Consider the following 19659-nt stretch of genomic DNA (forward strand, 5'->3'; position numbering starts at 1 on the left):
TTTAAAACTTATTTTGCTTACATGATCTTTCATTTATGGAGGGGCAAGCCAGATGCCGGGTTTCCTCTTTTCCAGTCTGAATGTTTAAATGGCCTGGATATGTAGAGTTTGATAATCTCAACGGAAAGGTCCTAACTTACTCAGCAGAAGATAGGTACCTTCCTCATTCTCTTATCTTTCTATTTCACTTCTGCTGTTAATCTGCTATTTAAGTGTTTGCTATGCTCATTGGTTGTTTTATCTAACACACTTTCATCCAATGCTCAGTATTTACAAGGTCTTTGATCTTAAAGACTATACCCTGCTATACTCGATTTCAGATAAACATGTTCAAGACATCAAGATCAGGTAGTTTCTCTTTTCTTGGGCAGTGTTTATCCTTCATAGTTTCAGTTTCTGCAAAAATCCTGGTTAGTAAATAAATTCTGTCAAGTTATGGGCATGATCATCTTGTGGGAACTTTGATCTTATTTGAACTTATTGTTCACTTGTCAAAAATATTCGGGTCCTTATTTTATGACTAATGGTTAGGGTGGTCATAATTTTGCAATAAGATTTACAAATTCACTTCATTTATTGAATGCTTCGGTCATTTTGGTTTCTGGTCTGTTTCCTTAACTCTTAGATACATTTTGCATCACACCACCCATACATGTTTATTACCCGAAAGAGGAAATCCTTAATGAAATTGAGGCACTGGATAAGTTGGTTATGGGTGAATTTGTCATTTGTGAATGTGAGAGAAAGGTTTCTTTGTTAAATGATTTCAAGGTTTTGTTAAACTGATTCCTATGTACGTTCTCCCACAGTCCTCACCTGATTCAAGCTCATCAATACTTCATCTGGGAAAAACCACCACTAAAACCAATTCAATGTTTTCCCCTCCAAATAAACTGCAGCAATAAGCACCTTCTCATCTTCTGGAGTGTGATAGATTTTTAGTATATCTACCCATGTGGGTCTAAGGTCTTCTCTAGTGATGTAAAGAACCTCTAGTTTCCTCACACAATCTGTGTCTCATTTCTTCTATATATTTTCTGTAAGTTTGCTGCCACTCTCTCAGAGATTCTTTCACTCTGTACTTTTTCAACTAAATGGAATGAAGCTCAGCTCTTTACAGATTGGGAAAATTTCTCTATAAAGTGTAAACCCGAAATGAGCAGCTCATTTTTCAAAATTTTCAGATGATCACCTCATTTTCCAGACCTTCCCCGATATGATTTCCTTCATCTTATATGACTTCCTCTTGCCATCTGTTTAGTCTTTAGTATTTCCCTCTCTTCCAACTGGTTTCTCCTCTCCTTTACTTTGTTCTCTCATCATATTTCCATCCTTATCCCTTTTGTCTTCTCTCACACCAATTGGCCTTACTGTTAGACACATCTTTGGTTTTTGTCTCCTTCTATGTACATGGGTTAATGGCACATCAATTTCCTAGTGGGAGTTGCTAATAATATGAAAGATTATAAGAGATTTATCTCACTTGATTATACTACCTTTAAGTCATTGCTTTCTTTCAAGGTAGGTGATGGTTCTCATGTTGATTTTGGGAGGACAATTTGATATATAGGATATTCCTCCTAGTTTGGATTTCCCACAACTTATCATCTATCATTCTTTGTTCTCTTGTTCTGTAGTTTGGAAAGGGATATTTGGTCTCTTGATCTTTTTAGGTTGTTATTGGGCAAATCTTTTTTCAATTCCAAACTCATTGAATATAGTATTGATAAACATATTTTTAAGTCCATAGGTCCCTCTAAGGTTAAGTTTTATATTTGGGCTATAATGCTCAAGAGAATTAATACAAATGACACGCTACATGGAGGTTTGAAGGCCAAACAAGGCTACTTTTCCTAATGTGTTATGCTTAATGCTAGATTTTACACGTATTTCTTTGTTTTGCATTTTTGGAGAATGCTAGGTGCCAATTCCACAGGTCCTTGAACCATTTTTTCATTATTTAGCTTTACTGATTTTAGTGGAAGTATAGAAACCAGGTTTTTGTGGTAACACATAATCTATGCTAACACTTTGGCGTATTTGGTTAGTGTGTAATTCTGTCATTTTTTATTTTTTTTTATGTAGTAATTCTGTCATCTTTAAGTAGATCAACTTGGTGTGTAATTATGTCATCTACTTGGTGTAAAGTACATGGTCTTTTTAAAAGTAATTTATTTCTCCTCTCGTGGTTGTTGTTTTTCTTTTTTTACGTAGGATCTCTTCCTATACTTCTTTTTTATTTTGATGATTTTCTTCTTTTATTACTTTATATCTTTCCTATATGCTTATTACATGATATTTTGTTACAGTCCCGGCATTATGTTATTAATTTTCAATAGAATCGGTGGTCATATTCTCCACAAGATTATATCCATTGAAGATGACACAGTTCTCAAAACATTCATGATTCAACCACCTGCTTCACCGGAATAAGAAAGTTGACTTCATAGAGCTATTCAATGAAAAACTTCTAGTCAAGCAAGAAAATGAGAACCTTCAGATTGTTGATGTAAGCTTCATTTGGCCCTTTTCTTAGTATGTGTCTAGATTCCTCCCCTATATGTGTGAGCGTGTGCAAGTTTTCTAGTTCCTTTTCCCTTGTAATTAATTTCATGTCTGTTTTGTGTGATTCCCTTTTTTTTTCTAGGTTCGAAATGCTGAGCTGATGGAGATAAGCAGAGCAAAGTTCATGACTCCATCAACTTTTAACTTTCTGTAGGAGAATCAGTTGTTTCTTACTTTCAGAAATGGAGCATTATCTGTTTGGAATTTCTGTAGGGAGCTTGTTACCCAATTTGAGGATCACCAGTTTGTGACAAGGTTAGGCTGCAATACAAACAACACATACATAACAAGAGATCAAGATTTCATTATCTCTTACTGCAAGGCAGATTCTGATGATCAATGGATGGAAGGCAATGGTAACCGTCTTTGAGACTAGTTGTTCTTTGATTTCTGAATGGAGTAATCATAAACATCTCTTAATTTGTTAAAGTGATCTTATTATCTTTATAATTTGCTTCTTGGCACAACTGGTTCCATTAATGTCAGTGATATCTTGACCTGGAAATGTGTGGCTAAAGTCGACGCAACAAGTAGCAGCATCAAGGCAGAGTGCAACAAGTAACAGTTTTTGCAGCTGCAACAAGCAAAGTCATTCATGCCTACTACTAAGGAGTTCAGTTGTAGAGGTTTTGGATGAAGTCACTGCCCTCTTTTATGATGAAGATAGAAATGAGATATATGCTGGTAACAAACATGGTCTTGTTGATGTATGGTCTAACTAATGACAAGTGTTTTCCTGCTTTTGCTAATGGGATTATTTCAGAATAGGATTTCTCTAAAATCCAAGTTGCCTCAGCATTGTAACATTAGCTTATGTGAAATTAGTTTTTATGTAAAGTGCAATCACTACTGAATTATTTTTAAGGCAGATGAGACATTACTCATCTTTAAACATTAGATTAGAAGAAAATGAAGCCTGAGGATAAATAGTAACTAAAGTTACTCTCGGAATAACTTATCATTTCGTTTGTCCTGGAATTCAAAAAGTGCAGATTATATGAGATTTTATACCTCATCTGTGTCATTGGTTTAAATCTCTATAAATCTGTTTTCATTTTAGGCATGATCTTGTGTGCTGGTGTTGGAATAATGTTCACTTGCTATACCGCCACTTCTTTTCTTTTTAAGATTTTTCCTCGGCCCTGAGAACCGTATTGTTATGCTGTTATTTTTCACATGGCATAATCAATATTTTACTTCAACCTTTCTAATTCTTTTTTCACCACTCAAAAATATCTAAGCTATTTTATTAGATTATTTAATGTGATAACTAATTAAAGTAACTAGTAAAAATATTGTAATTTTTTAATTCTTATAAAACTTATATAAATATTTTTAAGAATATTTATGAATTATGATCAGTCACATATATTTTATTCATACATAAGAATCATAATTTTCAAGATTCATCATTCTTGGACATAAAAATTTAATATTAAAATAAAGAAATATAATTAAAATGTTCAACGAAAATAAAATATAATTAAAATTAAATGTTCAACATATGAGATTTAGATAAGAATGTAGTTCAATTGAAAATAAAATAACTTCTAAAAGCACTTTCATTACATAAATAACTCCTAAAAAGGCTACCATTCAAAAGATAATTTCTAAAAATAGTCTTAAGGATTTAAACTTATAATGCAAGAGTAGATTATTTAAATTTATTTAAGTGATAAAATGTGTTATTTCTTAAACAGCAATAACTTAGCTAACTTTTTTAAAATTTTAATACCAACTATTATTGATGATTGTATTAAAAGATAACTGTTTAACTTTAATTGAACCTTATGAATGAAGACTATATTATATCAACACTAGCTAGAACCAATCCTTTTTTTTTTTTAATTCTAAGTATGACACATGAACAAAGCTGGTATATATGATAAGAATCTTGAGCCAGTTTTCAATCTTTACGAATATTAAAGAGCATAATTATCTAGTTGGATGGATTACTAAAAGTATTAGCAAACAACTTGTGTTGGTCTAAATAAAATGAATGGTATTAGATTCCTTTCATCATCGCCATGGGGTGTTCGACGAAAGAATAATTTTCTTTTCTATACAACGAAGAAAAAATATTCTTGGCTACATAATTTTTTTCTCAAAAAGTCAAATTAGAGCCTTTAAAATCTTATACAAACTGGCTGTATCACACTAGGTTTTGATTTTCAGTCAAATTTGGTGGTCGCTATACATGGTTTGAGACTTTGAGTATTTTATTGCTTCTGAAAAATCCGATTGTGCAAATCCAACCAACCTTGGCATTCCATTTGATGGAGCTAACCAAACCGGATTTTAATTTTTCTTTGGGAAAATGATTCTAAAATTCACCTCCTCCAAAGGTATTATAAATGATAATTGTTAATTGTAATATGTTGCAAATAAATTCATAATTAAATTAATTATTTTTTATTTATCAATGTTAATTGTTAGTGGAATAATTCAAATTCGACCTCTTTTCCTCTCTTCTCCCTTTCCTACTAAGTTAATTTTATAATCTCTAAATAAGAATCACAATTTTTAAATTATGTATTTTAATTTAAAAAGATATGCTCTTCCTAATTGTAAAGCTATCAAAAAGGATAAATCTTTTTTTTTTTTTGAGAAAAAAAGGATAAATCTGATATCACTTATTTAAATATTTTTTAAATAACATCGAAAAAGAAAAAGTTACAGGTTTTTAGTCCAAAAAGAAAAAGAAAATTCACGTGTCATGTTTCGATTCTTAAATTCTACTTGGTCTTCAGTCAAAAGTACCACTGTCGAGTATTCTGAACAAGAAAATTCTAGAAACAAACAATCCAATTCAAACACGATTCCTAGATCTTATTCAAAGGTGGTAAAATGCATATAATCATATAATCCAGTATTGGATTTTAAATTTGACACATTGACTTGCACGTAAAAATGTATCTAGATAAACCGATCCAATTAATTTATAAGAGCAACCATTTCCATGGTCATAACATGCAATCCCAATGGCACATAAACTAAACACTCGATCAAAATGCAATTTTTGTAAAGCCTGATTGAGATAGGAGACAGACCAACATGATAACACACGAATCAGCCAGTAAAGGCATTTCACAAAGCATGATTTAGAGATGACCTTGCACATGAACAATCACAAAATATACAAACATAACTCAGCACAATGAAAGAAAGTTATAGGAGAAAGTGTCAAAATGCCATTAATTGGTTATACTGTTCTGTCAACTCCAGACTGAAATTTGGTAACTCATAAGAACAAAACCACCACACATGTGGAAGGATGAAAACTTTCAATTATTTTGTGGGCTGCAATGCTTACCCTGAGTTTTTGCAAATTAAAAAAAAAAAAATCATCTATTGGTTCCTAGTTATCAACTACTTCTATCAGAGTTGTCTCGTAGTCGCTGGGAGCCTCAAATCCATGAAGATTCATCACAGTTGCAGCAACGTTGGCAAGTCCACCAGTTGGAACATTGTTGCGGAATCTGACACCAGGGGCCAATCCAGGACCTCCAATAGCAATTGGCACCTTAACCAGGAAGGAAAAGTATGATTTAGAACAAAATTAAGGTTGATGTCTAATAATGACTATGCAAAATAAAGAGATGCCCACATCTTAATGCTTTATCTGAAGAACAAAACTTAGATCCAGTTATGTACTTTTGGTGTTATTCTCTAATCAGAATTGAAGTTTCATCTTGGTAGACATCACAAACCTTTATTACGTGGATTACCGGAATAAAACTTCAATTTTAATTGATTGGATAAGGGCCATTTTGATTAGCCTTTGAAAATGGAGATCCCACTAGCCATCCATAACTCATTGAAATATTACAGCAGAGAATACTGTGATTCATGTAAACTTCTAATCAATGACTGACATAGTTGTAAAACTTACAGGCTCAAGAGTATGGGAAGTAAGAATCTGGATTTTTCCATCCTTGCCTAGAAGTGGTTTTCCAGATTTATCCCTCTTGACCATATCCTCAGCATTCCCGTGGTCAGCTGTGACAACATAAATTCCACCCACTTGCTCTATTGCATCAAGAATCATCTGCAATTACACATGTAAATATACATTAATCAACACAATGAGTAGCTATTTAGCCTTCATCTCTCTTGTTTGTTTCTTTATAGCAGTAATTGCTTAATTGGCAAGATACAAGATTAATGACGAGCCACCCGAAGACATTTGTTTTTTCCCCTCCTTAAGAAGAAACGAATTTGGGGTATAAAGCTATTTGGAGTTAACTAAGTCCACAGAAAAAGCTAAAAAAAATTGTATATATAAAACAAAATTAAAAAAAGACAAATAATTGCAAAAATGTTATAGAATTGCCATTGTGATTTGTGAATTCTTCCAACAAGGGAAAAAGAACTTGATCTTTAATATCTAAGGGACAATTAGTGCTGAGATAGGAGATTAGGACAGGTGATATAAATCCCTTCAGTTGACCAGACAATATGCCAAAAAACAGAGTGAAGGAACTAGGATCCTCTAATATTAGTTCTCAACATAACCTAGTTATTTTTAAAAATGATAGACACAATACTTTGGAGTCACATGACTTGATGCATTAAGCTTAACTGTTCATACAAGGCGAACAAGATTCACTCCTCTTTTCCCATACTTAGCTTTCTCTCCAAATCACATTCTATAAATATCATACTTGTTAACACTGATTAATCACCTGCGTACTACTTTTACTCTACTTGTGAAATAAAAATCTAAAGTGAAATAAGGAATTCCCAAAAATTTCAGCTAGAGTTTATAAAGAATATAACAAACTTTATTTGAAGAACTGCTCAAACAAATTTTAAAATTAAGCTTCATACCTTCACAGCAGCATCAGCTGCCTTGCATGCCACAACTGTTGCTTCAATGTCACCTGTATGCCCCACCATGTCACCATTTGGAAGGTTGACGCGTACCTATACAACATACAAAATAAGAGTAAATAAAAGTTTAATTAGACCATGATTCCCAAAATCACGGAGAACCATTTAGTCACCTGATCAAATTTCCCGCTAAGAATAGCATCCCTAGCCTTTTCAGCAATCTGCAATGCTTTCATTAATGGTTGTTCATTGAATGTAATCCCAGAATCACTAGGAATTTCCACATATTCCTCCAATTCTGCATTAAAATACCCAGAGCGGTTTCCATTCCAGAAGAATGTGACGTGGCCAAATTTAACAGTCTCACTGTTGACAAAAAAATTCGTACAAGTGAGTACGATGGCCATCATTTCACAGATAAGTACTAGATAATGAAGAGCACTTAAGGTAAACATTATGTTGCAAAGGAAGTCTCTTAAAGGAGACATGAATTTAAACCTCCTATTTCTCCCCACACAAAGTTGTTATCTTTTATTAATTATTAACCCCAGTGGCCCAGTTTGAAGGACTCAAATGAGAAACATTTGTTCACCAGGTTGGGCCAACAATATAAACATCGTGACTTCTCATTTATTACACAGTTCCCATCATTCACCATCAAGAACAGAATAAGCAGGTAGAAGTATTATGGTCTTCCATAAATTACAATATAATAAAAATCCTACTAATGATTAAAATAGAGATTATAGACAATTCACCTGCAAGCAAAAGTCCGAATACCATTATACACTAAATATTCACCAGAAGTCCTGTCAATCTCTGGTGGAGAAACAAGGTAATGACTTGGAAGTTTCAATTCACCATCATATTCAAGCATTCCAGCATAGCGGATTTTTGGGTAACGAACTCTATCAAATTTGTCAAAATTTTCATACTCAAGAGCTTTAGCAATCATTGTCATACGATCAGCTCGGAAGTTGAATGTAACAACAGCATCACCATCAACTATCGGACCAACAGGTTTCCCACTCTCGTCAACAATAACAAAAGGAGGCAAATATTGGTCATTGGCCTTTGGTTCTGCCCTCAGCTTCTTGACAGCTTCAAGAGCATTTGTAAACTTATAAGGGGCTTCACCAAGAACTTGAGCATCCCACCCTCGTTTCACAACACTCCAATCATTCTGCAGTTTGTTTAGAAATCGGTGAATCATAAATAGAAATACACACAAAAATGAAAACATTTCAAACTTATAAAGCATTTTTTTCTTTGTCAAACTTCAGAGGTAATATAGCAATACAATAGGCACATAGCTGCACAAAAATCAGTGACAGACTAGTTAAAAAGTTAAATGGTGTAGGTTAAGTACCTGCATAAGATGATAAAATATAAAGCTAAATTTGAAGTAAGAATGGAATAGGCAGAGTCTATCTAATGAATACTATAATTGACCAAAATATTTTCAAATTTAGAGAGAAGCTAAAGGCAGAACACAGCTCACATATGTAATCAGGCACCATAAAGTGAACTACCATTAAATTAGTAAATATTATAATATAATTGCTGTTAACACACACCTATCCCACCTTTTAATGAATTAAAATTGTCTTGTATACGAATAAACAGAGTGGCAAGAGAATAAATTGTGAAAATATAAAAGATTTTTTAACATTTGTTTTAAAGCAGGGGGGAGGTATTACACCTAAAATCCATATGGGAGTGCAGTAATGAAAGATGCCCGGGTTATGCAAATTGAAGGTCATTTCCAGGTCACTATACCTCATAACGATCCATTGTGACATTCATACGACCTCCACCTGATGCTATCCTAGCATCGACACCTTTTGCGCGCAAGTTTGCAAGATCATTTTCAAGGGTTTCCACAAACCCCACACTTGAGCCATCCAAAACATCACGGCCATCTGTAAGAATATGGACACGGACTCTTTTAACACCTCGCTCACTAACTCCTTTAAGCAACAACTGTACAAAAGTAGTTAGTTAGAAAGAATAAACTGAATACACATGAAGGAAAAACAGCTCCAACCCCAAATAATCACCTGCAACTGATCAAGTCTGGAGTGAACTCCACCATCACTCAGTAGCCCAATGAGATGCAATGTGCCATTTTCAAAACATTCCTTTATGTACTTGAAACCTTCTCCTTCAAAAATTTTTCCAGAGGCTAGAGCAAGGTCGACAAGCTTAGCACTAAAATGAACAATCACAAACCAAGATATCCCAATCATCACACATGCTATGAATAATTTTAAAACTAAGAAATATAGACTATATAGCATAGCTAATGGGGAAGAACATAACTAAACATTTCAAGATGGTAAACATGCAATTATAAATCCCAAATGTAATACAAATTCCTTGTGAAAAGTGACATTCAAAAAGACAAAACAACAACAGTGTTTACATGTTTATTGTTGTGTTGCATCCTGAAACAAAACTACACAAGTATCTGGGGCACATTTATCTATTGATCACATTTACGATAATTTAAGAAACAACGTGGAACAAGCCATTGTATGGTTCAATCCATGACAAAGTATGGCAGGCACAACACAACAAATACAAAAGTTCACAAGAAACAAGATAAGTTCATCTTCGTAGGAATCATAGGTATCTAGAAACACCAGTAACATAATTCAAGAAACATACAAGACCAAGCTCTCGTGAAAAACCAGTAAATCTAAAAACAAACATTTCATTTTAGTTTTCCAGACATCAATCAATTTAAAAAACAAAATTGACAAGCAGTATATGATCACAATTCCTATTAACTGCTAGTGGTAGTAACCAAGTTCACAAAGAACAGTTCACAACCAATGCGGCCAGATCTTCCTACAATATCACTAAATTGACGGCCCTGCGACCCCAATTTAATACCTAGGTAGTAACATACACAGGGGGCCAAATAGATGAAAAAGAGAGGCTAGTTTTAGTTTACCCCTGAGCAAATATGCGACCAGCCCCAAGGGCATTGTGACCAACTTCACTATTGCCCATGTCATCTTCTGTTGGAAGTCCTACAGCAGTACCATGAGCCCTGACCAATCTCCACCGTTCAGGAGCACCCTGTAGTACAAAAAAAAATCCTGATTAATTTCATCTAACTCAAACTAGCAATAGATTTTTGTTGTTGTTTCCTCACAGGTATCCTCCTTCGGTTTGGAGGCAACCCTGTTTGAAACACTGTCAGATACTAAACATGAACAACTCTTCCGGATTCGAAGGACTAGCCTTTTTTTCCCACTAGACCCAACCCCCCGTTTGTAAAATAGCAATAGATCTTTGAAATCTGTAAATAGAAATAGGATCCAAAAAAGTGCAAAAAATTGAACCTTTTTAAGTGAATCCATGCAGGGTGTTTCAGCCTTGTGGATGCAGTTGTACTCATTGGGTGTGGCCTCTCCCCAACCATCCAATACCACAACAGCCACAGTCTTACCCTTTGGAAGCTTTGGATGATCCGCCAATTTCCATGAGAAACCTGAGCTACCCATCTGCTCCTTTTTGTTTTTTTCCTATCAGATTCAGATTCAATGGCAAATCCAAATATACATCAATACATCATCACTCAGATACAACAATAATAATCACTCATTACCCATCTGGGTTTTGTTTTTCTTTTCTATCAAATTCAGATTCAATGACAAATCTATATAGATATACACTAATAATCATTCATACTATGATATTAGACAATAATAACTCAGATACAACTATTCACATCAATACATCATCACTCAGATACAACAATAATAACCGTCACATGTGATGTGATATTAGACATCTATGGACAGTTGGAAAATACCTGCTTTCCTTCTCGGTGTCAGCCGCAAATATATGAACTAGCAGCACAAATGTCACAGAGGTAACCTAACAAGACTAAACCTTGTGTCTGTGTTGTGTGGTTTGGTGTATATAAATACAATTTTATTGTACAACTGTTTGTAGAGTCTAGTAGCGTCGCTATTTTCTTTCTGTTTTCTTTTTTTTAACCTTTATTATTGTTGAAAAAAAGAAAAAGGTGGGCACGTGAATCCGGAGAGAAGTTTACGAGTAGCCACGAATTGAAGAGAAGAAGAAGGAAATAAAATAGAATTTTCAATCATAAATTATCGTATAGTAGTAAAATTATATAAAAATATTTATGAATAATCACGAAAAGAAATTAAAAAATGTTATAGGACTTTAACAAGAAAACTTGTTTTTGTGAAGATAAGTAATAATCATGAGATAAAAAATAGATTATTGAGATTAAAATATTTAAAATTTAATGTAACAAATCAAATTTCATCTCAATTATAAAGTCTTAATCTTCAAATAATTATCATATGTTAAAATATCATAATTATCATTCTATTTCATTTTTATTAGATAATGGTTAATCCATCCTAATGTTCATAATAATGTTTACAACAATAATTATGATAATGGTGAGAATGACAAGTAATCATAATGCAAAGCATCATGAATTAACAACAATCAATCATGATAACTTTTTTATGAATCTTTATCATATTTGATCTAGAAACTTTAATTCAAATTTTTAATTATTTTAATATTAATGATTTATTATTTTTAATGACAGTTACTATATTTAATTTTGAATTAGACTTAACTAACTTTCAAAATTTAGTTTAGAAGAAGATTGGCCGATTGTCAACCTTTTATAAAGAAAGATAAATCAATTTAGTAAAATTTCTTAATATAATGTTCCGAAAACAGTTTAATTTATTTTTAAAGAATAAAATATGTTTTATTTTAATTTTCAATTACTTTTATATACAAATCTATAAATTAATTTAAATTAATGATATTTATGTATTTAAACAAATTTATTTTAATTGAGTTTAAAAATATCTATACTGTAACAAACCGAATATTCGTCATATGTTTGGTATATTCGTCATATATAGGCTGAAGCATGAAAATAGGGGCGTTATTTTCTATAGCAGACTAGCGTGCTCTACTACTTTATGCTGGCGTGGGTAGGCAAACAGCGTCATTCTCCATGCCTCCTCTTTTCATTTTTTCAAAGGAAATTAAATGTTTTTCTTTTTTGTTTTACAACCAGGTGTTGCCTTGAATTTTAGATAAATATTTTTTAGATGAGTATATAAAAATATAAATAATAAGTAAAATATAAAACTAATTGTAATAAAGCAATAATTATTTAATATTTAACTAATGAGATAGTTTTTTAAAAAATGTCAAAAACAATAGAATCATGTTGTGACATACGCTCATTTTAAAAATATGTAGAATTAAGAATTAAGAATTTGGGATATACAATGAGTTTGGATGTGTTCAATTTTTTTATCCATAAATAATCAATTTAGTTCTCGAAAGAAAGCAAGGGATTTAGATTAAAATTCAAAAAACCATATTTTTTAAGAACTAAAGTAATAATAACTAATTAAATTTAGAGACTAAAATAATAGCATAAATGCATAGGAACTTATTTTAAATTTTTTACTTGTAAAGACTAATTTGTTTTTTTAGACAAATAATATTATATTAGATATAAAGAACCTAGTACAATAGGCAACAAGTTCATAGCCAATGCCCATGCCAATAAGCAGTGACTGACTCCCACAGAATTGTCCACAGCCCACCAAAATGTAATACACTAAACGGAAGGCTATAAAACCACTCATAACAAAAAAAATATACACCTAATTGTTACAGTATATTTAGTGGTTACGAAAATCCCCACACCACCCAACTTTCCGTGAGCACCAATGGTTTGTTGAATACCAAAGTTGCACTGAATACGTAACAAAATAATTGCCCCACCAATCCTCTCATTAAGGTTGATCCTTTCCATGCTCTTATCTTGGTAATCTCCATCAAATTTCCATAAATCTTCACTGTTTCTGCCACCAATGATTCGAATTTGCACCCCCCCAAGTCTCTATGCATGGTTTTAAATATAGCATCTCACAACCGTAATTTCGTAATTTCATTCACCAGCTTCATAGATCCACTGTCTGTTGATTAAAAACCAGATTATTGCGCGAGTTCCCCACACAATAATACATCACAGCAGACCAAATAACTCCACAAACATAAGTCTTTGGTGGGGAGTCTATTCAGCAGTAATCTCCACACGAAAAAGCTTTTAAAGACTAATGTACCAATGTTTTACACTTAGACACATATATTTACATTTATCTTACTTTAAGGAAATGGGTGAAAATTCGAATAAACTTTATATCTTGTCAGATACAAGATCCTATATCACTTGATCAGCCCTTGGAGTTAAACCACTGTGTATATCATGATTTATGCACGTAACATACACAATTTTAGTTTATTTATTGTACTAGTTTTTGCACTTAGTCGATCTACTTATATTATCTTGTCAGATGGCACAATTAATTAATGTTATTCAATGTTTGCTTATTTATTATTATGGCAGTAACCATTTCATGGTACATATTATTTGAATACTATTACAATACAATTTCATTTTATTACTATATCAAAATACAAGAACAACTTCCTTATTACAATGATTAAACCGAAAACATGTCTACAGGTTTTCTATTTCGAAGGGTCCATGCATGAACCCTTTCTTAGTTTCTTTTCTAACGGGCCTTGCAAATTTAAGAAATTTAATTGTTTTTTTTTCTTTGGTCTAATATATGAATTTAATCCTTCATCTAAGGTAGCTTTCATATTTGCAAAAGCTCTTCTTCCTTGCACTACATAAGGTTTTATTTTCTCTTAATGTGAAAATAAGTTACATTCCTTTTTGCTCAATTGCTTGCTTGTTTCCTACCTCTTGTTTCCATTTGGGTTGAATTTAAGACGTGTTTTTTTTAGTGGTTTGGACTTTTAGACGTGGTTTTTAGTGTGTCGTGCTCTTAGCCCCTTTGTGTTTAAAAAACAAGTTGTTATATGGGAATTGCTATTCGCATTCTCTCAATTTCTACTTTCACCCTCATATGTTGCAACAAAAATTATTCCAAAAACATCCTTTTGATGGAAATATTATTTTACTGTTCAAATTGTACAATGAAATCATATTATCATTACTTCATTTTTTTCATATCCTTTAATCACTACAGAAATATTTTTCTTGGTAAGAACTTTCTCAAATATCAACTTTCTCTCTCAATTATTTATCATCATGTAATTTAGAAATAAGGAAATCAAAATTAAATATAAAGGAAAAAATAATCGTTTGTAGTTATATTGATAATCACAAATAAATATCGATACTAATTAATACTTTTTTGGTGAATAATTAATAATACTTTAAATATGCGAATATTTAAAATATGTAAATTAAGACTTAAGAGTCTTTGAATGTTTTACATGAAATAATAAAAGAAAAGAACACATATGAATGGTGTGTTTAGTAGGAAGGAAAAAAAAGGTTAAAAATAAGGCGAATTGGAGTTAGAGAAAAGAGAAATAGAGTGAAATGAAGAAAAATAGAATTGTTTGGTTTAAGAAAAATAAAGATAGAGAAATAAAAAATAATGTTTAATTAAAATAATCTATTTTCAAAATATGAGAATCAGTTATCAAGGTTTGTTAATCAGTTATATATCAAAATGTGATAAAGGATTATCAAAATCAATTATGTTTTTATAAAAGCATCATAGGATTACACGATGAGATACAAGTTACTCTACTTGATAAGATTAAACTTCACAGAGTTTAAACTAGAGAAGAGTACCATTGAAAATAATAAAAAGATGCAATGGAAGTGTGTAGGTGCTTTATTTATATAAACTACTACTAAAAAATTGTGAATGAGCCACCAATGATCGCTAAGTGAGAAAAATTGGTCATCCCTAAACTTTTAGCGACCATTTTTTCTTTTGCTTTGGGCTGACTCAGCGACCGAAATATAAAAAATATCTGAGACAAATTCGGTCGCTAAATTTATGTTAAATTAATTTGTATATGTAACTTATTTCTAACAAACTACTTTCTCCGTTGCCTTTGGGACGCATTGTCCACAAAGGGTACAACATAGCTAAGATCTTCTGAATATTCCTAATTTGCGTGAGTATTTTGTCTCAGCAACGAGTCCTAGCCTTGTTGTGCCTCACTGGTGATGCTGAAGAAAGGGTACAATTCATACCCTAATATTACCCGAAATGGCTGCTTCATCTGCAGTGTGATTCATGGTGTTGTACAACAAACTCATGAAGCTTTCTTGCAATTGATTGTAGGAGATGTCTAGCGTGCTCCAATGTGAACCAACTTTGGAATACCGAACCGTGTCTCTTCGTACCAAATCACACCCTTCATGCAGGCTGCTAAAAAAATCAGTTAAAAAAAATCATAACAATAACTAGTTATAAAACTATGACCAGTTTTATAAAAAAATGATTATTTCAAATAAAAAAAATGCTAAAATTACCTTCTCCAACATACTCTTTTGAATATATTATTTTTTATTTGATTAAAATTTATTGAAAATCACACAATTGATTAGGCTCTACATACTCCCTTCATCCCTATTATAAGAATTCTTCAAATAATTCATATTCCATTTGAACAAATTAAATAGTTAATCTATTACATTATCAATTACTTGTGTCATTTTAAAATTATCTTTTTCTTAACTCTCTATTCACTTAATTATTTATTATTAATGTTTGGAGAGAGAATAATTAAGTAAGGATATAAAAAAAATTAATCCATCTAAGAATTAAAAAAGATCTTATAAAAAATAACAAACAGATTTTTGAAATATGTTTTATAATTAGAGATGAAATGAGTAGTATTTATTAATTCTCTTAACTAATAGAAAGAATGTTTTCAAAAGTATATTATTAACACTCCTCTTTTAAATATTTTTTTTTATTTAAAAAGTAATTATAGTTATAAAATTATAGCCTATTTCTTAGAAATAGTTATTTTAAATAACTTGTTTTATCCATCCAGGTTATATAACTAGTTTTGGATATAATTGGTTATATCCATAAAGGGTTTTTTAAAAGCTTAATTAGTTATGCTATATTATAATTAGTTATACAAAATTAATTAAGACTATAGTTATTATATTCACTTATAATTTAATTATTTATTAGTTAAGATCATGGTCACGAACACCCCAACCTGAATGGACAAGGAACAATCTGGATGTGAGGATATATTGTGTTTGTTGCGTTTGCCAAGCATTGTGTGCAGAGCTGAGAGGGTACATCGCCCCTACACATGAACATTCCATGCACTGTGTGGGAAGATAACCAAGAGAGGAGGGTCCTGAAGCCTGTTTCATAGGCCCTATTGGCCGTGGATTGGTTTCCAAATCCAAAGCGGAGTTGGTCTAGAAAACCAGGGTGGATGTTCTGTGCTTTAGTAGTTGCGAAATTGAAGAAGGTAAGAAGGATATAAAGGAAGAGAGCTTCGTCAAGGAATTATTTGAAGGCATAGTTCTGTTAAATATAGGGGAAGTTGAAACTTCTAATTAATTTCGAAAAATTCTTTGTCTTTGTCTGTTTATATGGAGCAATTCAGTAGGAAAATTCATTTTTTTAAATGAATTTAAAATTATTTATGATAAAATAATTTGTTTGGATAGAATATTTGAAAAGAAATTTAATTTTTGATATTTTTATGAATTATTTTGATTCATTAAAATAATGAGATTTCAAATTCTCTAAAAAAAATAAGAATTTGAAATTCTTTTTTCATAGATGCTCACACTAATTCACGTCTTTTGCTCGCGATTCTTTCTCGCTCAACACTCGCAATTATGAGTGATCAAAGTTTTTACGGCCGACATCGACATAAGTTATTTTTCACTAATGTTGGTCGAAGTTTTTTCGGTCATAAGTTTTTTGTATGATGTCAATCAAAGCTATTTTTTGTTGATATCGGCTAAGATTTTTTTAGATGATGTTGATCAAGGTTATTTTCTCACTAACGTCAGTCATGGGAATTTTTTGCTGACGTCAGCCAATGATTTTTTTTGCCGTTGTCATCCAGTTTTTTTCAGTTGATGTTGACCAATGATTTTTTTGGCCGACGCTAGCTAGATTTTTTCTACTAATATCGATCATGACTAACTTTTGAGTAGACACCTGCTAAGATTTTTCAACCGACATCAACTAAGTTTTTTCAGCCAACATCAGCTAAAGTTATTTTTTAGCCAATATCGGCTAGGGTTATTTTTCAGTCAATGTTAGCTAGAGTGTTTTGGCTGATGTCAACTAGATTTTCTTAGCCGACATCGGTTAGGATTTTTTTGCTGACGTCGACTAGGGTTTTTTGGCTGACATCAGCCAAAACTATTTCTTAACCACATTAGCTAGGTTTTTTTGTTGATGTCGGCTAAGGTTTTTTCCGCTAACACCAACTAGGTATTTTTTTTACCGACATTGAGTATGATTATTTTTAGTCGACATCGACTAAGTTTTTACAGTCGACATCCACTAAAGTTTTTTCGGTCGACATCAGTCAGAGCTATTTTTTAGTCAACATCAGCCAAGACTATTTTATAGCCGATGTTGGACAAGATTTTTTGTTCGACATTGATTAGGGCTATTTTTTAGTCAACTTCGACTAGGGATTTTTCAGTCAACGTTGACCAATGATTTTTTTCGACCGACATCGGATAGGTTCCATTGGTCGGCATCGATCAAACTATTTTTTAGTCTATATTGGGTAGATTTTTTTGTCAATGCCTGTTAGGATTTTTTAGGCCGACATTGGCTAAAAATAATCTTGGTCAATGTTGTTCAAAAATACCCTAGCCAGTGACGGCCAAACAAACCTTAGCCAACGTTGGTAAAAACAAAACCTAGCCAACATCAACTGAAAAATATACTCAACCAATGTTAGCCAAAAAATGGTCCCGAATGAAGTCAATTGACAAATATTCACGACATACTTTGACAAAAAAAAATCATATTTAATGTCGACCGAAAAAATAACCTTGATTGATGTTGGTTTAAAAAAAATCAGTGGTTATGGTCAAACAAAACAACCCTAGTTAAAATTATCAATATTTTATATTTTTAAATAATTAAAAATTGAAAAATATTTTTTAATTAATATTTTAAAATTAGATTGTGTTTGTTTTTTTTATATAGTTTAGTATTAAAATTTCATCAATGTAAAATTGAAATTTTATATATGAAAAAAATTGAATTTTCTTAACAAAGAATTAGAATTAAAAAAAATTGAATTAATTTATCAAAATAAAACATTTGAAAAAGAAAGAAAATTAAAATCAGAGCAATTCAAATTTTAAATATTTTAAATTTCTTAAAAATTTAAAATTCCAAACCAAGTAATTCTACGAAGAAGGCGCGAGTTAAACACTCGTGATCATCATCTAGAAGGATTCCCCTGAAAAATCTTATAAAAAAAGTCAAGAGATTATTAATTATATTACGTGTGGAAGTAGTCTCAAAGAAAGTTAGAAAATGTCAAAAAAACTGGCTGTGGACTGTGTGGTTTGGTCGCAATTTCAATGTTACGGGAAATTGCCCACATTTTATTTGTAGTTGCAATGCGGACTGCAAAACCCTTGACATTATACATCAACATATTGTGGTTACAAACCGTTATGCAAAAACTTGATTTTATGAAACCCTTATGTCAAAATCCTTGTCAAAACATGATCAGCTCAAAAGACCCCCACCTTGTATTTATTATAAGCTCCAGCTAACAAATTCACCATATGATTAACTGTGTTTGCTCATTGAAGCATGAGAATAGGATTGATGTTTTATTTATTTAGTTCTTAAATTTTTTTATTGATTTTTTAGATTTTGTCAAAAAAAAATTTAACTAATTTTAGTCCCTGAACTTTTATCTCATTAATATTTTTAGTTTTCATCGTCAATTGTTAACTGATGTTGTGGCATTAATTTTTAAATATTTTATTATATTTTGTAGTGATTAATTATATGATGGTTAAAACCCATTAATAATATTACTTTACAATAATGTTTAATAAGTAAAAAAATCATTTTTTTGCAATTTTTAACCGCAAAAAATTACAAAGTCAAACTCTAAACTTGTTGGATTTGTTTTAAAAATAAGCTTAACCTACTACAATTAATAAGGGTATAAGAGTATTTTTCAATGTTTATTATTTTATTTTCACTTTATTTTGACATTTATTTCTTTTTATCCCAACAACTCAACTTTCAACTTTATTTTTACTCTATTTTTCTTTTTTTAATTTATAATATTTATTTTCATCTAATTTATTTATTTCTTTCTTCACAACCAAACCAAATAAAACATAAGAGATTCATACGA

At 31.5% G+C, this 19659-nt stretch overlaps 1 protein-coding gene and 1 pseudogene across 1 annotated transcript; one reads left to right on the forward strand and one right to left on the reverse strand.

The window, feature by feature from the left end:
- The first annotated feature begins 21 nt into the window (after positions 1-21).
- LOC100804118 (uncharacterized) lies at positions 22-3698 on the forward strand (annotated as a pseudogene).
- A 2038-nt stretch (positions 3699-5736) lies between these two features.
- Positions 5737-11510, reverse strand: LOC100820155 (2,3-bisphosphoglycerate-independent phosphoglycerate mutase). The gene is made up of 10 exons (XM_003552288.4): positions 11225-11510; positions 10752-10934; positions 10358-10485; positions 9459-9609; positions 9178-9381; positions 8157-8581; positions 7572-7764; positions 7396-7491; positions 6458-6613; positions 5737-6088 (listed from the first exon to the last, which is right to left on the reverse strand). Exons 2-10 carry the CDS (start codon positions 10911-10913, stop codon positions 5924-5926), a joined length of 1680 nt encoding a protein of 559 aa, XP_003552336.1. The 5' UTR covers positions 10914-10934; positions 11225-11510; the 3' UTR covers positions 5737-5923.
- Between the last annotated feature and the right edge of the window lie 8149 nt (positions 11511-19659).

The sequence above is a fragment of the Glycine max genome, chromosome 18, assembly GCF_000004515.6.
Source record: "Glycine max cultivar Williams 82 chromosome 18, Glycine_max_v4.0, whole genome shotgun sequence".
Taxonomy (NCBI): domain Eukaryota; kingdom Viridiplantae; phylum Streptophyta; class Magnoliopsida; order Fabales; family Fabaceae; genus Glycine; species Glycine max.

Excerpts from the sequence above, each read along its gene's own strand:
- LOC100820155 (XM_003552288.4), bottom strand. The coding sequence starts at position 10,913 with ATGGGTAGCTCAGGTTTCTCATGGAAATTGGCGGATCATCCAAAGCTT. Across the intron at positions 8,582-9,177 it reads TCACAATGGATCGTTATGAG|AATGATTGGAGTGTTGTGAA; the intron begins GTATAGTGACCT and ends AACAAACTGCAG. Across the intron at positions 7,765-8,156 it reads ATTCGGACTTTTGCTTGCAG|TGAGACTGTTAAATTTGGCC; the intron begins GTGAATTGTCTA and ends TTTTGTCAACAG.